This window comes from Mobula hypostoma, chromosome 19 (genome assembly GCF_963921235.1).
Source record: "Mobula hypostoma chromosome 19, sMobHyp1.1, whole genome shotgun sequence".
NCBI lineage: Eukaryota > Metazoa > Chordata > Chondrichthyes > Myliobatiformes > Myliobatidae > Mobula > Mobula hypostoma.
In genome coordinates, this window is record NC_086115.1 from 48,956,271 (window position 1) to 48,977,955 (window position 21,685).

General features: G+C 40.6%; 1 protein-coding gene across 3 annotated transcripts; it reads left to right on the forward strand.

The window, feature by feature from the left end:
• The first annotated feature begins 45 nt into the window (after nt 1–45).
• Nucleotides 46–21,213, forward strand: uros (uroporphyrinogen III synthase). 3 transcript variants are annotated; one of them, XM_063071832.1, is made up of 10 exons: nt 46–184; nt 3,823–3,935; nt 4,172–4,255; nt 8,412–8,508; nt 10,882–10,959; nt 12,589–12,663; nt 14,210–14,293; nt 16,895–16,980; nt 18,394–18,492; nt 19,513–21,213. In XM_063071832.1, the coding sequence occupies exons 2-10, from the start codon at nt 3,873–3,875 to the stop codon at nt 19,630–19,632; spliced, it is 786 nt and encodes a 261-aa protein (XP_062927902.1). In that variant the 5' UTR covers nt 46–184; nt 3,823–3,872; the 3' UTR covers nt 19,633–21,213. The 3 variants fall into 3 exon arrangements, with proteins under 3 accessions (XP_062927902.1, XP_062927900.1, XP_062927899.1); XM_063071830.1 differs by having other exon boundaries at nt 3,851–3,935; XM_063071829.1 differs by lacking the exon at nt 46–184 and having other exon boundaries at nt 3,726–3,935.
• The last annotated feature ends 472 nt before the right edge of the window (nt 21,214–21,685 follow it).

A 21,685-nucleotide genomic window follows, 5' to 3' on the forward strand; every position in this document is an offset into this window, starting at 1 on the left:
GATTCAGCCGGGCCTCCCATGGCTGCACACAGTCCGTCAACCCATCGCGTTTCTTCCGAAAAAACAAACAATTAGCGAAATAGCTGCTGGTTATGAGCAACGTTAATCTTTAGTGTGACGCTGTTAATGTCTGGGACGGCCCATCGCCGGCGAACTTCGACCCCTGACTGAACCGGCCTCCAACGTGAGTTACCGCACTCTGCGGTGTCATTGGCGGTGGGCTCACCGTCCGGAGGAAGATCAGCCAATCAGGGGAAGGGTCACAGTGGGGGCTCAGTGGGGGGCAGAAATTGAGGGGCAAATAGGACAAATGTGGGCAGAATTATTGAGGGGCAACCAACTAATTGTTTGGGATGGGGGTGGGGGAGAGAATAATTGAGCAATCAAAACCAGTGGGAGCAATCAACTGGATCTTTGACTGACTGTCTAACAAACCTCAGTAAGGATAGGCAATAACTCCTCCACCACGATTGTTCTCAACACTTGGCATCCTCAGTTCCCACTCTCCTGTCTGTTTACTCATGACTGCTGGCCAGATTCTGCTCTAGGGAAGGCAGAATCATTGAAGGCCAACTGTAAACAGTGGTGAGAGAATCATGCAGGTTATGAGACTAGAGGTGTGGTCAGTGGGGCAAACAGCCACTGCTATCAAGATTAGTGTCTTTCACAAACGTAGGTGATGGAGTCAGTGAGCAACACAAATTCAGAGAGATAGAATGAGGAATAGGATCAATGGGGCTGATTGAGAGCTAAACTCAACCAACGAGGGAGGGGCAGACAGTGGGAGGCAAACATGCAGTGACACAAATAGAGAGGAAACAAATCAGTGAGTGGCTTTAGAGAAATAGAACTAGTCAGGAATAAAGATAATAGAACCATAGAACACTACAGCACAGAAACAGGCCTTTTGGCCCTTCTTGGCTCTGCCAAACCATTTTTCTGCCTCGTCCCACTGACCTGCACCGGGACCATATCCCCTCTCATCCATGTACCAGTCCAAGTTTTTCTTAAATGTTAATAGTGAGCCCGCATTTACCACTTCATCTGGCAGCTTATTCCACATTCCCACCACTCTCTGTGTGAAGCCCCCCCCCACCCACCCCAATGTTCCCTTTAAACTTTATAATGTGATAGAATAAGATCAACAAGTAGCTGAGAGAATGATTAAGAGATACTAATGTGATAGGATAATAAGGCCATCAGACATAGGAGCAGAATTAGGCCATTTCCGACATCCCACCCTGCAAAAACTCATTTCAGGGAGGTAGCACCATCAATTTGCGGGAGATTCCCGGAACTTCCAGGCGAGGTGGGATGTCTGCAATAGAGTAGCTCCTTACCAGCTAGCCAGCTAGTTTAAATAACATTAGCTATGCTAATGAATGAATGACACCTGTTAAACTCACCTCAACATGTCTTTTACAGTCCTAACCCACCATGGGCAATAGAAAAGTCACTGTTGCAAACAGTGCAGCGAGCAACACTGTCATTATTTTTGACCCCTATTAGGCAGGGTTACACTTTAGGGTAGTCTGGGGTGACGTATGTTTTATATTTTCTTTTTTTGAAACACTCTCCCATGGCGCGCTTTCTCTCTCTATCTCTCTCTCTCTCTCTCTCACACGCACGTGCACTCACTTTCTTGCTCTCTCTCGTGATCACTCTCGCGCTCGCTCTCTCTAGCACGCTTTCTCGCTGTCTCTCACTCTCTCTCTTGCTCTCTCTCGCTCACTCGATCTCAAAACAATTGATTTCCGAGACATTGTATATAATTTGTGGGCATCAGGGAGCCACTATTAATAAGCGGGAGACTCCCGGAACTTCTGGGAGAGGTAGGACGTCTGCCATTTGGCCCATCGGGGCCCTCAATCCCACTCCCCAGCCTTCTCCCTATAACCTTTGATGTCATGGCCAATCAAAAACCTATCAAGCTCTGCCTTAATTACACCCAATGACCTGGCCTCCACAGCTGCCTGTGGTAATAAATTCCACAAATTCACCACCCTCTGGCTAAAGAAATTTCTCTGCATCTCTGTTTTAAATGGACACCCCTCTATCCTGAGGCTGTGCCCCCTTGTCCTAGACTTTCCTACCATGGGAAACATCCTTTCCACACTTACTCTGTCTAGGCCTTTCAAGATTACTCCCCTCATCCTTCTAAATTCCAGCGAGTACAGTGATAATAGATAATAAGTGAAAGATAAAGGCACAAAGAGAATGTCAGGTACATTTAAAGTAACTAGGACAGTGAACGACACACGAGCAGAACAGTAAGCAGAGAGCTTTCTATACAGTGATACAAAGGATGTGTGTAGAATGATTGCAGCTGGAATCAGTATACTCTGATATGAAGGAACAAAATGTAAGTGAAACTCATACTGAATGACATGAAGAAATATTTGCAGAATGCTATTTTGAAAGGGTGGTATAATATGACAGGAGGTGTAAGGCACCCCTTCCCTCCACTAGCCTACAGATCACCTTTGGCCAGCGTGTAGCACCTGCTTAGCACCGCCCCCTTCAATCAGGTGAAGCCACGGGAGCAGGTGGTGGATGGTCATATGAACAGCTGGTGCATATCACAACTCCTGGTTATGCCACCACTGACGCCGGGCAGATAATCTCTGAAAAGTATTGACAATGTCTGGGGGTCACCCGTCTTGTAAAGAGCTGCCCAGAAGAAGGCAATGGCAAATCAATTCTGGAGAAAAAATTTGCCAGGAAAAATCATGGTTATGGAAAGACCATGATCGCCTACGACATACGAGGCGGCACATAATGAACGATCGAATATGAGAGAATAGAACTGCTGAAACACTTTCTGGATGGCAGGTGGAATGTAGACATCATGAGCCAGTGATGGGCTGCTAGGCTGCTAAATATTGATCCTTGTAGGTTTATTTGTTGGAAAGGTTGAGAATTATTTTTTTTGATACACTTAATCAGTCAAGTTGGGGGGAAAATATTTAAGTTCATGCAGTCAACACAGTATACCATCTTCCACAACAGCTCAATATATCCTTCCATGTGTTCTCTGAATCATGTGAGCACTTAGTGATTGAGAATTGTTCAGACTTTGAATCCACATTTTGAGGATTTGTGGGGTGGGGGTGTAGAGGGAGGAGGGGGAGTTTTAAATTAATGAATTGTGGCTGTGAGAAACAGAAGCTCTGTGACGAAGGGGGTAAATTTATGTATTAAGATACAACGTGAAATAGGCCTTTGAGCCGCACCACACAGTAATCCCCCGTTAATCCCAGCCTAATCACGGGACAGTTTACAATGACCAATTAACCTGCCAACCAGTACGTCTTTGGACGGTGGGAAGAAACCGGAGCACCCGGAAGAAACCCACGTGGTCACGGGGAGAGCATACAAACACTTAGAGACTGCGGTAGGAATTGAACCTGGGTCGTCAGTACTGTAAAGCATTGTGCTAACCACTACACTACTGTGCTGCCCGAATGAGGATAATGACAATGTAAGATCACCAATAAAAAATCATTTTATATATAATTGAACCCTAGAGAATCAGTGAATAAATGAACTGTTTACAATAGTACAAAATGGTACAGAGGAGAAGTTACAGAAACTGAAGAAGCACTCTTAGTCTCAACCTTTAAGGCTTATCTTCCAAAACATTTGTTATAATTGGGTGGTTTCATGACTGCAAGGATATGACAGTGGTTCGAGTTAAACCGTTGGAAGTGGTTATCTATTTATTAAAAAGGGTGTTGCTACAAAGAAGGCATCGATGACTATTTGGCACAATGCTATCTCGGTATTAGGAAAACAATTCTGAAAATTTTGTGCTCCATGCAGTTCCAGTTATTTGCAATCTCATTCTTAGCACTGTGAAGAAAGTGTGAGAAATGAAAGTCCTTTTGCTTAAAGATCCTAAGGAAGGAGAATTGGGACCTGATCCATATGTTCAGGTAAGTTCCCTGAACTAATTTTATTTTTACATTATTGTATATCATTTAGTTGCAACTGTTTTTGTGTGTGATGACAAAAAAAACCTTGAAATGTCAATCAGTATAACACAGACTTTATCGTAGACATTTTTGGCTGAAGATTTTATGTGAATATACTGGATCAATACTTTATAGTTTCCTATGAAAAGAAATTAATATTTTTCTAATATATCCCAATTTGGACTTTTTGTTATCAGGAATTTGCTTCACGTGGCCTTCAAGCAACTTTAATTCCTGTTCTATCATTTGAATTTATATCACTTCAAGACTTATCAAGAAAGGTAAAAAGAGAAATGAAATAGTAAATGCTTAGAAAATTGGTTCTGTACTTTTTGTTAGACAGTGAGATGAAAACCTGTGCCTGTAAAGACATCCGAATTATGCCACAGAATATACGAGGACTGATGTTCTGTGACTCTGGTGGTTGAGAATTTTATACTGGAGTTTGCAACTGAGAAAAATATTTTTAAGTGGCAATATAATTCAGTCGTAAGGAAGTGAGTAGATTATAATAGGTACAGAAAAAGCAGGGAGTTATCATGTCTGAGTTAACATTTAGGAAAAAGTAAGAAAGACTGTAATGTGAAATGAGATGTTTATTAAGTGCAAGCAGTTCACCACTGTAACATTATTATAATAAGAGTAAGCCCTGAAATAAATGTAAGATTTAATGGATGCATCTTCTGATACTTTAAATTATTAAGCTACAGATTCCTAAAGATCATCAGATCACCATTGTATATGGCTGAACCACCAACAACATCAGACCCTGCTCTCATCTGGCAAAACTGTTTGCTGTTCTAAGATGTTCTTGGCTGCAAAGATAACATCCAGCTTCTTTTGTAACCAGTCTTCTGTGTCTCCTTTACGTTCAACACCAATTACAAGTGTAAGGAATTCATGTCACAATGATTTGATATCCAATTTATTGCCTCTGTCACTTCTCTTCATTGTTCTTAAATGCACTAGAACAACTTCCTAATGCTTGGTTGACCCTAATTCCAATCATGTATATTTTTCCAATTACCCCATGTTCAAAATTATCTACTTCACGAGGCCCAGTTCAAAGGTTCATTTTTTTGTCAAAGTATGCATGTACATACAACTCTGATATTTGTCTTCTCCAGATATCCATGAGGTACAGAAAGACCATACATCAACTACCCCTGCAGGAAAAAGAAACAAAGCTCGCAGACCTCAAAATACCCCACCCCCTCCCTGCAGAAAAAAGGTAGCAACAATAGCAACCAATTCCCAACCCCACCCCCGCAGAAAAAAAACAGTGGCAATAACAATCCCCAACCCTCTCACTCGCAAATAAGAACAGCAACAGTAGGATCAAAATCCCCAACACCACTCTGCCTTCTGCACACACACACACACACACACACACACACACACACACAATCAGCCAGAAGAAAGAAAATGCTGAAAAACCAAAGCAGACCAATATAAAGTACAGTGCAATTGCATAAATCTCAGGACATCGAACAGCGTGACTCAGAACTCACGCCTGGTCTGAATGTCCCAGTGCTCCCACGTGGGAGCAATCGCTGACCCGCTCTGCATTTGCCATAGTGGTCTCCATTGGGAACTATTACTGACCGGGTCTGATTGCCGCCAACCTGGTTGGTGGCTTCCATTGCGAGCGACCGCGGACTCCCTCCGCATTCACGTCGATGCTTCAATCTTCCTCGCCGCTTCAAGATGGAGTCATAAATGACCCCGCGTCCCGTCTCCGGTCTTTTCCACAAGTCAGTTCGTGTTCTCGGTCCTTTTCGGATCCTGGTCTCTGATCTCCACGAGGCAGCTCTGCGGACACAGCAGAACACTAGGTCGTTTGATCGAGTTCCAAACTGCACGCCACGGGCTCCAACAGTTTCCATAACACAAACAAGACAAAAAGAACAAGCAGAAGGATGGAAAAAGTGAAATAACTTAAGAGATTTAGGTACTCATTACCCTCCATGTAAAGAAGTTGCCTCTGAGATCTCTTCTAAATGTCTCTGCTCGTTTTGAACTTCCCTTTTCCAACCTGGGGAAAAGGCTAATTCTTGTAGTTATATTACTTCTCTTTCTAAAGTGTACTGTTTGTTTATATTGTTAATGGCACCGTTTCCTTCTGTTCATGATCACCTACATCATACGACACAGCACATAACGAACAAACTATTTCCTCAGCTACTGCCAGCCTTTCAGTCAAACCGATTGTCATGTGATCACTCAATAAAAAAGACTATGATCTATCCATCATTGCAAACTGTCCTCCCCAAATCAGTTTTTACCTTCCAAATGTATGGAGATATTTTCTGCTGTTCCTGTCACTGTCTCTATTCCTTGGCTGCTGAATCTGAGCCCCTTCTTAGAGACCATCATACTTAACAGTGAGCTGAGGTTCAGGCACTAATTGGGCTATCACCTCGATCATCTCTACGTCTTACTTTGAACTTCCACGTCCAATTCTCAGTAACTTTAATGTTATCCAAAAAAGCTTCGCTACCTGCGCCATAACTTGCTGTTCACTTATTAACTTTGTACAAATTGACCTTCATTGGCAACTAATTAGCAAAGCTGCAAATTTAGTAATCTCTCTATAGCCTTGGTCTTTCCTTTCTGTTTTACTCCTATAACCCTCCAACCAGTCTGTGGTCTCTTCTTCTCTGACCGCTAGAATGTCCATGCACTAATTAATTTAATATTGGCAGCTACACCTTCAGTTGCCAAATCCTTTAAGTTCTGATATTTGCTCTGTAACTCCCCCCACCTCTCTACTTCCACCCACCTAATTTTCTCCTTGAAAATGCTCCAAAAGTCTCCTCTTTGACCACATGTCTGTTCATCAGCAATGATTACTTTCGAACAAATGAAGCAGTTCAGAGACTAAGTACATGGGGGGGGGCGGGGTGGAGGGAAGGGGTTGACACTGTATAACGTGCTCTCCAGAAGTAGCAAGATCCTAAGTCGATGAAAATGCGTTAGATCCTTTACTGAGGAATCAGCAAATATGAACTATCTTGTAACGATAAAACTAATGAAAGTAAGACTAGCAATATAATGAGATTAACAGTCCAAGCATATTCAAATGTATTTAAGCCAAGCATTCTTAAAATATTTAAATGATAAATGAAATGGTCAACAAAAAAGCGTCATTCCTAGCTGCCTCTAACTCTAACCTGACTAAAAGCTGAGCTAAGAAAAAGCATAAATACATAACTATACTCTCCACTTCTATCACGCCCGACCCACGTGACAAATTAGCCATAATAAATGCACAATACAAAATACAATACAGACAGACATAAAATAGATACCAGGCTCCTGCACACCCATCTGTAAATATCTTCTTGGATACTTCAGCATCTATTTTTGATTTCCACTCTTTGAAGCACCTTAGAACGATTAAAAGGGTTATATTAATGAAAGCTGGTTTTGGTGTGAAACTCTGGCTTAAGTTTTTTTTGAAGTTCATCCCTGTGAGTATTGAGTTAAATTTGCACGTGGCCATGTACAAACAATGGATATGTTACAATTTGTTTGGGAAATACAATCAGTCATTCCCCCTCCAACTTTCAAATCCCTTACTCACTCTTCCTTCAGTTAGTCCTGACGAAGGGTCTCGGCCTGAAACGTCGACTGCACCTCTTCCTAGAGATGCTGCCTGGCCTGCTGCGTTCACCAGCAACTTTGATGTGTGTTGCTTGAATTTCCAGCATCTGCAGAATTTCTGTTGTTTGCAGTCATTTCAGGATGTTGTTTTAAAATTCCACTGAAAACAATTCTTCACTGAACTTACTTCTTTTCTCATTTATGTTTATTTTAATAATGATCATTGTTATGCACTTTATTGGAGCTGTATGGTGCTTAAATACTCATCATCCACGGATAACTGGGAACGTCGGAAAGGGTTAGCAAATAAAAGCTCATTGGACGGTTAAGCTCAAATCATTTGGACATCAATATTTGAGTATTTACAATATGTGGTAAAATAAGAAGTAAGCATAAATGAATATTTTTGTGTTTAGCGACAGAATCGTGATAAATGCTTAAAAAATAAAATGTACAGATATTTACAGTATTTGTTTTAGTATATGAAAGTAGTTTTCCTCAAAAACTAGTGTATGTCACTGGTCTTTGAGACAATAGCTGGTTTATAAGTTCTGGGTAAATGTTATGCAGAATTATTGCATCCAAGCAAGATATTAGTCTTGGAATAACTCATAAGATGGAGTTGAGATTTACTACAGAAAATAATGTCAATTAAGTGCAATATTTGATTTAACAAAAAGTTATTCTGAAAGGTTTGCATAATACTTGGTTCACATAAAATTCACATTAGAATATTTATAGTCATGTTGCAATAGGTACTAGAATTGTACTTCCTGCACTGTTAAGAAATTAATTATGCAATTACTCATTTTCATTCTCCTTTGCATGTAGCTTGCACACCCTGAAGCTTATGGTGGGCTGATATTTCCCAGCCCCAGAGCAGTGGATGCTGTGAAGTTATGTTTGGCAGAAAAAGAGATTAGCGAAGGTGAGTAAATTTTTAAACTCTTATAACACATTTAATTATGAAGCATTATCTTTTCCCTGGAGATAAAATGAGTACTATTATAAAAATGAATAAAATTTAATTTCTTGTATTTTAATTACACTAATTACATATTATATATTTTTCTCAAGTTCTTTATCTTGGTTTAATCCATCATAATATGGAAATTGTATAAATTATCATCACAGAATCCATCCATCCATCCTGTGTGACAATTCCAAATTATGAGCATTTAAATCTCCTCTTATTCTTTGTTAAGGAGACCAACTCTTGCTTTATCAGTCCCTTCACATAAAGTGAAGCACTTCATCCATTTAACCATTCCTGTAAATCTCATCTGTGTGCTTTTTAATGCCTTACCATTAATAATTGTTTACTCAGCTATAAATATTACTGACTAGTTTGATTTGCTTTTGAATCAGGAATATAAGTTAGTCAAGAATATCTGGGACATTTAAGTTCTTTTTAATTTCTAAAAATCAAAGGTAAAGTAGATTTATTTATTATCAAAGTACGTATATGTTACCATATAGAACCCTGAGATTTATCTTCTTGCAGGCATGCAGGAAAATAAAGAAATGATAAATAAATTTACTTTGACTTTGATTTTTATAATTTATGAAAAATAAAATAAAACTAAAGGCATCCGTTAGTCTTGCGATACCGTGGATCTGTGCCTGGAAAGTCTTCACTCTCCAGGGCGCAGGTCTGGGCAAGGTTGTATGGAAGACCAGCAGTAGCCCATGCTGCAAGTCTACCCTCTCCATGACACCAATGTTGTCCCAGGGAAGGGCATTAGGACCTATAAGGCTTGGCACCAGTGTCGTCGCAGAGCAATGTGTGATTGAGTGCCTTGCTCAAGGACACAACACGTTCCCTCGGCTGGGGCTCGAACTCACGACCTTCAGATCGCTAGTCGAACGCCTTAACCACTTGGCCACGTGCCCACAATTTATGAAAAACTATACATAAACAATCAATGTGCAAAAGAAGACAAATTGTGCAAATACTAAACAGGTAACTCTGAGAGCACGAGTCATTGACAGTAAGTCTGGAGGTTGTCGAATCAGTTCATTGTTAAGGTGAGTGAAGTTATCCACACTGGTTCAGGAGCTTGAAAATATAGGGCATTTTCTCTGAATTATTGAACATCCTGTCCCAGAACTTCATCGACTAAAACGTTGCATTAAATAGCACTATCAGGGAGGGTGCAGGGTTTGTGCAACCTTAATCACAAGACTCGTTCTGTCAATCACTGGGCCCATGTCATCATGCTGATGTTCAAAGAGCACTTACTTCATGGAGGAGAAGAGAGGGATTGAGAAGTCCTTCTGAGGATGAGTGTAAAGGTTTGAGGGCTTGAAGTGAAGGAACAGTTCAAGAAGGCACAGACGAGGGCTGGGGTGCTGCTGGAGCATGAACCCCTTTGGCAGTGCAGTGTTGGGGAGGAGGGGAAGCAAAATAAACATCAAAAAAAATTCTCAAAAGGGATTTGTGGGACAGAAGATTAATGCATAACCAAATCTGTGAAAAGGAGACACCTCTTTCTCCCTTACTAGGGAGAGAGAGAGAGCCTGTGGTATGTCAAATACCGGGTGAACGAGTAGTCCTTGGGGTACTGCAAGTCAGTGTCTTTGTTGTTGCTTTGCTCACGCCTGAGTGCTCGGTGGTGGGTGCCGATGCTTTTTTTTGCTAGTGGGGAGAGGGGACATCATTGCTTGCTGCTGCTTACGCGTGGGAGGGAGGGGAGCTGGGGGGATACTTTGGGGTTCTATCATTTAACTGTCATCCGTTCTTTGGGGGCACTCCTCTGTTTTTGGTGGATGTTTGTGAAGGAAAAGCACTTCAGTATACATTTCTCTGACATTAAAGGTACCTTTGAAACCTTTGAAATCTCAGCTCTTTAGTTCTTCTCACCAAGGAACCCGTGCTATTTGCAGGCCTCAAATGTATAAATAAATTTTGGTCAGCTGATGTTAGAGCATACAGCCTATACTGCAAGGCTTCACTAAGCTCCCAGGTGCTTATATAGCTGTGACATGCCTGTAGATGACACAAACAAATATACGACCCATGCAACATTGTGTTGAATTTGGTGATCAGGTTTGAAACCAATTTGTTTGTTGTACATAAAGGTGTTTCACTTAGGGTAAGAATTTCTATCCCAATATATTCTGCAGGGATTGATCAGATAATTTCCATAGTGCAGAGTTTACATTTAAAAAAGACATTATAATAATCATATTGTGATTGAAAGTTAGAAAAAACAATTGATTATATCATCACGTTAAGAAAATTATAACTTTGAACTAAAAATCTAAATGCAGTTAATCAAATTTCCTTATTTTTTAACAGCATGGTACAATCATTCTTTAAGAGAACAGTGGAATGAAAAATCTAACTATGTTGTTGGAAAATCTACAGCAAATTTGGGTAAGAAAAGTTAGTTTCATGTACATTACAGATATATTTCCCTCAAACATTACACATAAGGTAAATTAATTGTCTTATTGAAACACTATTGGATGAAGGAATAAAGCTGGAATTGATATTCCCAAACATTCAGAGTGCTCTGTGAATTTAGAAGTGTTCCAACTATTTTGATGTTTTGCAGGGTGAGGATCAGAGGCCTGGGGGTGAGGTGTTGGGACAAGTAAGGTGAGACTGGAACTGAATTGGAAAGTAGAGGAGACACTGCAGCAGGCAGGGGCCAAAAGCTGTTCTAGTATGACTAGTAGTAAGTTTCTGGAAGGAGTATTATGAGCATTTGGGTGGCGGGGTGGAGGTACCTCTCTACCAAAGGAGGTAAAAGGTGCTCCTTCTCTCCGCAAGCCTGCAGGTCACCCTTGGGCAAGGTGTAGCACCTGCTTAGCCCCCCCCCCACCCCAATTAAGGTCACATGAAGCGATGGGAACAGGTGGTGGATGGTCGTATGAGCTGGTGAATATCACAAGTCCTGGTTATGTGACCACTGACGCTCTGAAACTTTTGATAATGGCTGGGCCACCCATCTAGTAAAGACTCTGCACAGAAGAATGCAATGGCAAACTATTGGAAAGACCATGATCGCCCACATCGTATGACATGGCACACAATGATTATGAGAGCTACCTGGAGAAGGAACATCAAATAATGAATGCTGCAGATGACCTACAGTTTCATTTTGAGCATTGCCAGGTTTTGGCAGGGAACAATCATGGCTGAGAGAGAAGAACACAATAATTTTTGTACCATGTACAAAATTTGATCCACGTACAAACAACTGAAACAGGAAACTGATAATTTTTACATCTGAACTGATTGGGTGATATGAAAAAGCTGAGAGATTATTAGCACCCAGGATATACATAGATGTGCAAAAAGACTATCAACAGTTTTCTTAAGCCAATTACACAGCTGTTGGAAATTTGACTTGAAAAGACTATATCTGTTGTCATGTGGTAGAACTCAGTAGGTTGAGGGGTTCTGGAATAGCCATGGAAAACAGAAATAGTTGTGAATTTATTCATTTTGTGATCTGGTCATACATTTGCGCTAAAGAGGACTAGATTATCTTGTGTTGCATGAATGAGCAATGGTTTTGGACTCTAATTACTTACTCTAGGGACAGGATGATGCGTTCTTCATTGTCCTAGCACAAAAGTTCAGAAAGAGGGAATTATTTGAATCCATAACTTCACCCCTTCTGATCAGTCTACAAGGTAGATTGATAGCATCAATGGAGAGAAAAACAGAGTCGTGGTTCTGATCAGTGACCCTTCATCAGTAAGGAAAATTAAGAAAACAAGTGTGTTTTAAATTACTAAGAGTGTAGCAACAAATATCTGTAATAGTGTGGAGTCCAAGGTTGTCCATGTGGGACAGTTGGCTTTGGTACTATTGGAGAGAGGAATGAACACTCGGTAATTAAGGCTCATTTGCCTGGAGGAATATAAATGTAGGGAGGTGAATGAGCAAAGTCTTTTGAGCTATCCAGTCTATAAAAAAAATTCCTGGCTTTTGCACAAGTATTCTTCAGTACCTTCAGATTTATTAATATGTATTTTCCCCTCTTGTTATAAGTAAAGGAAATTGGTCTTGCAACACAAGGAGAAGAAACTGGGAATGCAGAAAACCTAGCTAAGTTCATCTGTAGCAGTAAGTTCATGTTATAACTTTTTAAGCATTTCATATGTAGGTCATTTTAATGGGCAGTCATTTATAAATAAAAGTAACATTTTCTAAATAAAATACTGATTTCACATAAAATTGATTTATTTAAGATGAGAAAGTAACTAAATCTGGGACATTTCTCAACACCTTTTTGTGAGATCTTTATGGCAATTATGGTACTGGATTAGTTAATAGCAAGCGTGAATAGGAAGTTGAAAATGGTAACAATATTTGTACTGTACTGTAGGTAGAGGTAATTAATTATATCAGACATGATGCAGAAGTGAAAATGGAACAGGTACACCCAGTGGCCACTTAATTAGGCACAGGAGTGGAAACCATTGTGATCTTCTGCTGCTGTAGCACATCCATTTCAAGGTTCAATGTGTAGTGTACGCAGAGATGCTCTTCTGCACACTACCGTTGTAACACATGGTTATTTGAGTTACTGTCACGTTCCTGTCAGCTCGAACCAGTCTGGCCACTCTCCTCTGACTTCTCTCGTTAACAAGACATTTTTGCCCTCACAACTGCCACTTGGTGGATGTTTTTGTGTCCCTCGCACCGTTCTCGATAAACTCCAGAGACTGTTGTGCGTGAAAATCCCAAGGGATAAGCAGTTTCTGAGATACTCAAACCACTCCGTCTGGCATCAACAATCATTCTGTGGTCAACGTCACTTAGGTGACATTTCTTCCCCTGTTCTGATGTTTGGTCTGAATGACAACTGAACTCTTGACCTTGCCTACAAACTTTTATGCATTGAGTTGCTGTCACATGATTGGCTGACTGGACGTTTGCGTTAACAATGAGGTATACCTAATAAAGTGGCCACTGAGTGTACATGACACTGGCTGTGCTTCATTAACTCCTCTATGACAGTATTGGCGGAATGCAATGTGCAGTGCAGTTGCTCGATCAAAGTTACGCACTCTGCTGCATGTTGTGAGTCATATGACGTAGCACTGTCAGTGATGTCATCAGAGCTCTACTCCCAGTTAGTAGTTTGTGTTATTGTTAGAACATCAGCTTTTGTATATCAGTGAACTATTTGAAAGTATATTGTAAAAAAGTGGCTAGCTGATTTGCAATTTCACATCTTTAATGCTGTGATACAAGGAGCTTCTGTGCATGAAGAGCAACTTCCACTGTTAGTCTAGAGCAGGGGGTTCCCAACCATTTTTATGCCATGGACCAAAACATTAAGCATGGGGTCTGTGGACCCCAGATTGGGAATCCCTGGTCTGGAGAAAACAATATATTAGAGGCCAATGTTTGGCTGAATTATTAGGAAGATTCAAAACTGAAACTGCAGATCTGATCTGGCAATTAAACACGTCTTGGTTTATGTTATGTACTTTAAAATGTAGAAAATTATTTTTTTATTGGATCAGGTCTATATAGATTTGATTCTTTCACTGAATTTAATATTTTTGGTTTGCACCTTTTGTGATACAGATCTTGCTATATGATATTGTACAGTGAGAAAAGTTGTTTTGTAATTAAAAACATTTTATACTGTTTTCAACAGAAGAATCGTCAAGCTCCCTACCTCTTCTGTTTGTATGCGGTACACTTAAAAGAGAGACACTCCCTAAATGCTTGAATGAGAACAGTAGGTATAAATTTTGATAATGAAAATGCAATTGTATATCAAATGGTATTTAAAGGACGGAGAAAAATTGTTGTTTCAGTTATGACACTTCTTTAAATCCCGTAAGTATTAATGGAAAAGCGCTAACTTTTTTTTAGATGCAGATCAACATTGTATTTTACAATCAGGTCCACGCAGACCCCTTAGGAAACATCAGTTACTCATCATTATTAATTCCATTTACCAGCTTATGGTCGTCTATGCTTGACAATTCAAGTGTTCATACTTTGAGAGCATCTGCCCTCCATGCCACTCAAGAACGAGTTCTAGTTTGCAGCTACCCTTTGAGTGTAATTTTTTTTCCCCGCTCAGATTTAAGATTTAAAGCACATTTATTATCTAAGACTATATAAATACACCTTGAAATGTGTCTGTTTTCAAGAATAACCCAATTAAAAAAAGACCAAAAACCAATTTGTCAATGATTTAGATTGTCGAATTGATGGCTTTGTGGCAAAGTTTGTGGATGATACAAAGGTAGGTAGAGGGGTAGGTAGTGCTGAGGAAGCAATACGATTGCAGCCGGACTTAGACAAGTTGGAAGAATGGCCAAAAAAGTAGCAAATGAAATACAGTGTCGGAAAATGTATGATAATACAGTTTGATAAGGAACAATAGTGCAGACTATTATCTAAATGGGGAGAAAATTCAAACTTCAGAGGTGCAAAGAGACTTCGGGATCCTCATGCAAGGCTCCCAGAAAGTTATTTCACAGGCTAAGTGTGTGGTAAAGAAGGCAAATGCAATATTGACATTTATTTTAAGGTGAATATAATATAAAAACTAGGAGATAATGCTGAAGCTTTATAAGACACTAGTCAGGCCACATTTGGAGTATTGTCAACAGTTTTGGACCCCCTTATCTCAGAAAGGATGTTGTCATTGGAGAGAATCCACAAGAGTTTCACGAGAATGATTCCAGGAATGAAGGGGTTAACATGTGAGGAGTGTTTGGCAGCTTTGGGCCTGTATTCACTGGAATTTAGAAGAATGCGTGGGATCTCAATGAAACCTACAGAATGTTGAAAGGACTAGATAAAGTAGACGTGGAGAGGATATTTCTTTTGGTGGGAGCATCCAGAACTAGAAGGCACAGCCTCAAAATTGAGGGGCAACCTTTTAGAATAGAAGCAAAGAAGATTTTTTTTTAGCCAACGAATGGTGAATCTGTGAAATGCTCTGCCACAGACCCTGGTGGAGGCCAAGTCTGTGTATATTCAAAGCTGCAGTTGATAGATTCCCGATTGGTCGGGGCATCAGGAGATATGGTGAGTGGGCAGGTGTATGGGGTTGAATGATGAAATGGCAGAGTGGACTTGATGGGCTGAATGGCCTAATTCTCCTCCTATGTCTTATGGCCTTAAGAAGCAAAGAGTGGGAATAAAAGCAGCATTTTCTGGTTGGCTGCTGGTGACTAGTGGTGGTCCACAGGGGATTCTTTTTACTCTAGAAGTGAATGACTTGGATGATGGAATTGATGGCTTTGTGACCAAGTTTGTGGAAAATACAAAGACAGGAGAGGTAGGTAGTTTTGAGGAAGTAGAGAGGCCACAGAATGACTTAGACAAATTAGGAGAATGGGCAAAGTGGCAGATGGAATAAAGTGTCAGGAAGTGTATGGTCATGCACTCTGGCAGAAGAAATAAAAGGGGTAGACTATTTTCTCGTGCAGGATTCCCTAAAGGTTAAATTTCAGGTTGAGGAAGGCAAATGGGACATTAGGATTCATTTTGAGGGGACTGGAATATAAAAGCAAGGATGTAAGGTAGAGGCTTTAAAGCACTACTGAGGCCTCATTTGGAGTATTGTGAGCAGTTCTATCCCCTTATCTAAGAAAGGAGGTGCTATCATTGAAGAAGGTTGAAAAGAGGTTCACTAAAATGATTCTGGGAATCAAAGGCTTGTCACTTGAGGAGTGTTTGATGGCTCTGGGCCTTTACTCACTGGAATTCAGAAGAATGAAGGGATGACCTCATTGAAAGCTATCGAGTAGTGAAAGGCCTTGATAGTGTGGATATGGAGAGGATGTTTCCTATGGTGGGGGAGTCTAAGACCAGAGAACACAGCCTCAAAAAAGTGGGATATCATTTTATGACAGAGATGAGGAGGAATTTCTTTAGCTAGAGAATGGTGAATCTGTGGAATTCATTGCCACAGGCGGCTGTGGAGGCCACATCACTGGGTATAGTTAAGGCAGAGATTGATAGATTCTTGATTAGTCTAGGCATGAAAGGATATGGGAGGAAGGAAATTGGGGCTGAGAGGGAAAATGGATCAGCCATGATAAAATGGCAGAGCAGACTTGATGGGCCAAATGGCCTAATTTGTCTCCTATATTGTATGGCCTTATGGTACTTAATAAGATGACCACTGAGTGTACAAGTACTTGCTAAGAAAATCAATCACATTTGATGTTTGGTTTTAATCAATACTTAAAGGAAATAAATTAAGTTTGTTAATTTTTTATGGAAACCAGTTTACACAAGGCTGTGATAAAACAGTTTTTTCACTGTGTGGTATTTATATTGGCTTAAAGCTTTCTGATGTCTGCACTGATTTCAGATGTGCCTTTGGAGAGCATCACTGTCTATCGGACATCTCAACATCCTTCCCTCCAGCAGGCTTTGAGTGATTATTTTTCACAACAGGTATGTGATTCAGAGTATAGTGCAATACCTGCCTATTTAGGCTAAATGAAATACAGATTAGCTTTATTTGCCTGCTCTGAATCTTTGTATCGCTAACTGCCCACAATACATCAAACTTCTTGACTTTAACACTCCAGTTGAAACCTCAATCCCTCTCAATGCACTGCTCTCCACTCTCTCCGCACTAATCCCAACTTCACCATCAAACCCGCATATAAGGGGGGGTGCTGTCGTAGTCTGGCAGACTGACCTTTACCTTGCTGAGGGCAGATGGCAACTCCTCTTACTTACCCCTTCAACAGGACCCCATTATCAGATTGTCATCCGCACCATCATTAATCTTATTGACTCTGAGGATCTCCCACCTATTGCCCCCAACCTCATAATTCCCTTACCCTGCACCTCCCGTTTCTACCTCCTACCCAAGATCCACTGGTTGGGTGTGTTGTCCAGAAAGAAGCAGAGAGTTTTACGGCCGTCCTGATTGGAGATAGTAGTGTATAGGGTCTGGACATCCAGTGAAAATGAGATGATCGGGGCTAGGGAACTTAAGGTCACTGAAGAGATCGAGAGCATGTGAATTGTGATGGATGTAGGTAGGAATTGACCAAAGGGGTTAAAATAGAGTCGAGGTTTGCAGACGGGAGTTCTGTAGGGCGGGAGCAGGCAGAAACAATTGGTCTACCTGGACGGACAGGCTCAGTACCAATATGCACCAAGACATCTGGTTGCTCCCCCTCCCCCTCCAAAATGCTGTGGACGCCATCTGAGACCTCCCTGACCCTGGCACCTGGGAGGCAACATACCATCCGGGTTTCCCGTTCACATCCACAGAATCTCCTATCTGTTCCTCTGACAATTGTGTCCCCTATCAGTATCGCTCGTCTTTTCTCCCCCTTTCCCTTCTGCACCGCAGACCCTTGCTCAGTGCCAGTAACCTGGTCTCAGTGGCATTCCCCTGGGAGGTCATCCCCCACAACAGTATCCAAAATGGTATATTTATTATTGAGGGACATGGCGCTGCAGCTGGATACATTTCACACAGATGTACTTCCCTGGAAGACCCAGGGTCTCCCGGGACTCCAGCATCTGACATGAAGAACACACAATGGCCATTTAAACTGCACTAAGTATCTCTGACACAGTAAGAAAAAAGGGAAACTTAACAGAAACTTAGCAAGACAACTTACCCAGAGCTGACGCTTCTTCCGAGTCGAAACCTCCTTTGAGCCAAAGCCTGACACTCCCACTCTCACCGCTGGCCCGTGTTGACTGTTTATTCACATCCATAGATGCTGCCTGACCTGCTGAGCAGAACGACTATGTGCAGCAGGTCCAGTCCAGTTAGACCTGACCCATCTTCTTAACATTCACAGTTCGGAACTTTAAAAACTTTTTTCTCTTTTCTCCCAGGGAATTCCAGCAAGCATTACCTTTTTTAGTCCTTCTGGTGTCAGGTTTTCTTTGAAGACCATTCAAAAGTTGGCTGGAGATTCCATTAATCAAATCGAGGTAAACAAGAGGAATTCTGCAGATGCTGGAAATTCAAGCAACACACATCAAAGTTGCTGGTGAACGCAGCAGGCCAGGCAGCATCTCTAGGAAGAGGTATAGTCGACCCTTCGTCAGGAAGGGTCTCGGTCTGAAATGTAGACTGTACTTCTTCCTAGAGATGCTGCCTGGCCTGCTGCGTTCATCAGCAACTTCGATGTGTGTTGCATTAATCAAATCAAGGTACTGTATTTGTGAAGTGCTTTTCATGTTGTAACCTGACAGATCTTAAGATCCATTTAACAAAAGCTGGTAGGTTTATTTTTTCTGAATGGAGGAGACCAAGAAGAAACCTATTATAAAATTATGAGAGGGCTAGATGGAACAAGCAAAGATCTATTTTCCTTAGCAGAGGAATCAAAGCTGGCTGTGGGGCATGGATTTAAAGTAAACCACACAAAAATTAGAAGGGGAGAAACCCATAGGGTGGTGATGACCTGGAACTCACAGTCTGAAAGTGTGGGAGAGACTGAAACCTTTTGGGTTGAGACCCGCCACCAGGACTGGAAAGAAAGGAGAGAAGCAGTATAAAATGTTGGGAAGAAAGGGTGGAGCAAAGGCTAGAAGATGACTAGTGAATCCAGGTGAGGGGGTAAACTACCTGGAGGGGGAAGGAGAGAGTGGGAGTGATGCAAGAAGCTGCGGGTGATAGGTGTAAGTGACAAGGAGATGGAATTTAATAGATGACAGTGCCATCTTCTTCAGCCTGAAACAAAATGGTTTAGGTACCTCTGAGGTTCAGACCTGCTCAGGTTGTTCATGTTTCCAGTAGTGTGTCCATTCTTATGAGCTTTGTGGCTTACAAGTTTCTCAGTGTACCAGGACCAAGAGCTGAGAAATGGGATTAGTGCAACTAGCTCAGTTTGTCCAACATGGACAGTGAGATGACAGGCATCATGTGTTGTACTGAGTTCTTGCAGAGATACATTTCATCTATGTTAGGTGCGACTTTGGTCATTTTGTTATGGTTTTGCTTTTCAGTTTGCAGCGATAGGGTCAACAACAGCTGAAGCCATGGCATCAGAGGGACTGACTGTGAGCTGTACAGCTGAAAAACCTACACCACAAGATCTGGCAGCGTGTGTGAGAAGAGTGCTGTAGCAATGCACAGAGTAATAAATAATTGCTCATGTCTCATGGATAAAATGTATGCTTAATTGCCATCTGTCCTGACTTTGAATTGCCCTGTTTTTTTTTGTAAAATTACATTAAATCAGGATTGTTCTAGGTTTGCATTGTTTGTAAGAAAGAAATCTGTAGTGTCATCTCTTAAACAAGAGAAAATCTGCAGATACTGGAAATCAAAGTAATACACACAAACTGCTGGAGGAATTCAGCAGGCCAAGCAGCATTCTTGGAAAAGAGGAAACAGTTGATGTTTTGGGCTGAAACCCTTCATCAGAACTTGGTCCGAAACGTCGACTGTATACTCTTTTCTATAGACGCTGACTGGCCTGCCGTGTTCCTCTAGAATTTTGTGTGTATTACTGTCAGCTCTTAATAGGATCCTCTAAATTACTTACAATATTGAGCTGGATTCTGTGAATAAATGTGTGATCAACATTACATGCAAACAGGCCAGCAACTTCAGTTGTTAAGGAGATACTCAATGAATTGTGAACCAGCAAATTGGTAGATGATTTCAGCAGATCTTTCGTTAGTCTTGCTTTAAAAACATTAGCTCATCTTTGACTCCCCTCTGTGTATCATGAGTTTGATACATTTTCACATTAACTGTTCACTGATCACACTGAAGAAAGTTTACTAATTAAGATGGTAGCCTACTCTAACAACGTGATGAAGGTCATTGGCTACCGATCAACCTCTCTGGCCTAGAAAATGAACAACTGTAGAGTTTTATTTTGTCAAGTAGTGAATTACTGTTGGAAATTTGAAGCTCATATTTTAATTTTTAGAATTGCAATTTCTAATCCTTTGCTTTCTTTTGCTTAGTTTAATCTTTCTTTAATGTTACTTATTCCTCTTTGTGAACCTGACTTGCTACTCTGTTCTCTCACACTAATTCATCCTCCTTCTCTTGTCTTTGTTTTTTTTTTGGTTAAAGGGACACTCTTGGACCCCACCATTCACTGAGTTGTTACATGCCTGTTACCCTCAACATATTATTGACAGATTAACCTGATCGGTATTGGAAAAATTGACTTGTCCTACTAGAGATACCATCAAATTCTAACCTATTATTTGCACAGAACTAAAAAGATTGGTTAAAATTTTCTGCATGTATAAATCACTTGGATATTGTTTATGGTAGAAATTCAAGTGGTCAAATGCATTAGGTGTGCAAAGTGGAATATACTGACTGAATTCTATTTCAAAATATCTCATTCCCTTGCTAGTTAATTGCACAAGTATAGTACATGAAAATTCCTTTCTGGGAAATGTGTTTGGACTGTTTTCTGTATGTAACCAAATGAAATCTCACAAGTCAGTATGATGGCCACATCTTTTAAGTTATTTATATTCTTGGTATAAGGTAAAATAATTGGCATTCAGGGCTAACTACTGTGCATGACATTGTAAGGTATTTTCATTAAAGCAATGGGCTATATATCTGATTACAACTGTAAATCTTTATCCAGAATCAGGTTAACACTGCCTTATATGATGTGAAATGTGTTTTGTGGAAGCAGTACAATGCAAAGACATAAAACTACTATAAATTACAAAATAAATAGTGCAAAAAAGGAATAATGAGTTCATGAGTTCCTTGTGATTTTCAAACACATCTTTTGTCGCATAGTTCAGAACAAAGACATGTCCATTTTGAGAAATGTTTGATCTGAATTTTAACTCTGAAAGAAGATTGGATAGTTTCTTTTGACAGACTTAAGAGAAAAGTACCAAAAAAATTATAAAAGGCACCAAAGATAACTAACTTCTGACTTACTAGAGATGGGACATGAGTCAGACCACCAATTACCTCATCGAATACAGGTTCATCATTTCAATTTCATTTCCATTTGAACAGCTACTTTATATTTACTGTCATCTAGGTTTCCAAGCTTCAATAAACCCACCAAGCAACAATGGCTGAATTTGTAATTTATAGCACATTTTGTAGGCTTTACAGACCAGCACACTCCCCCCTCCAAAATCAAAGCCCTTAAACATTTAAAATGCACATTTAGAGTTC

Bases quoted from the DNA above. Each gene is read 5' to 3' on its own strand.
- uros (XM_063071832.1), top strand. From the start codon at position 3,873: ATGAAAGTCCTTTTGCTTAAAGATCCTAAGGAAGGAGAATTGGGACCT. The intron at 10,960-12,588 runs GTAAGAAAAGTT...TCTTGTTATAAG, and splicing joins AAAATCTACAGCAAATTTGG to TAAAGGAAATTGGTCTTGCA. The intron at 16,981-18,393 runs GTATGTGATTCA...CTTTTCTCCCAG, and splicing joins GTGATTATTTTTCACAACAG to GGAATTCCAGCAAGCATTAC.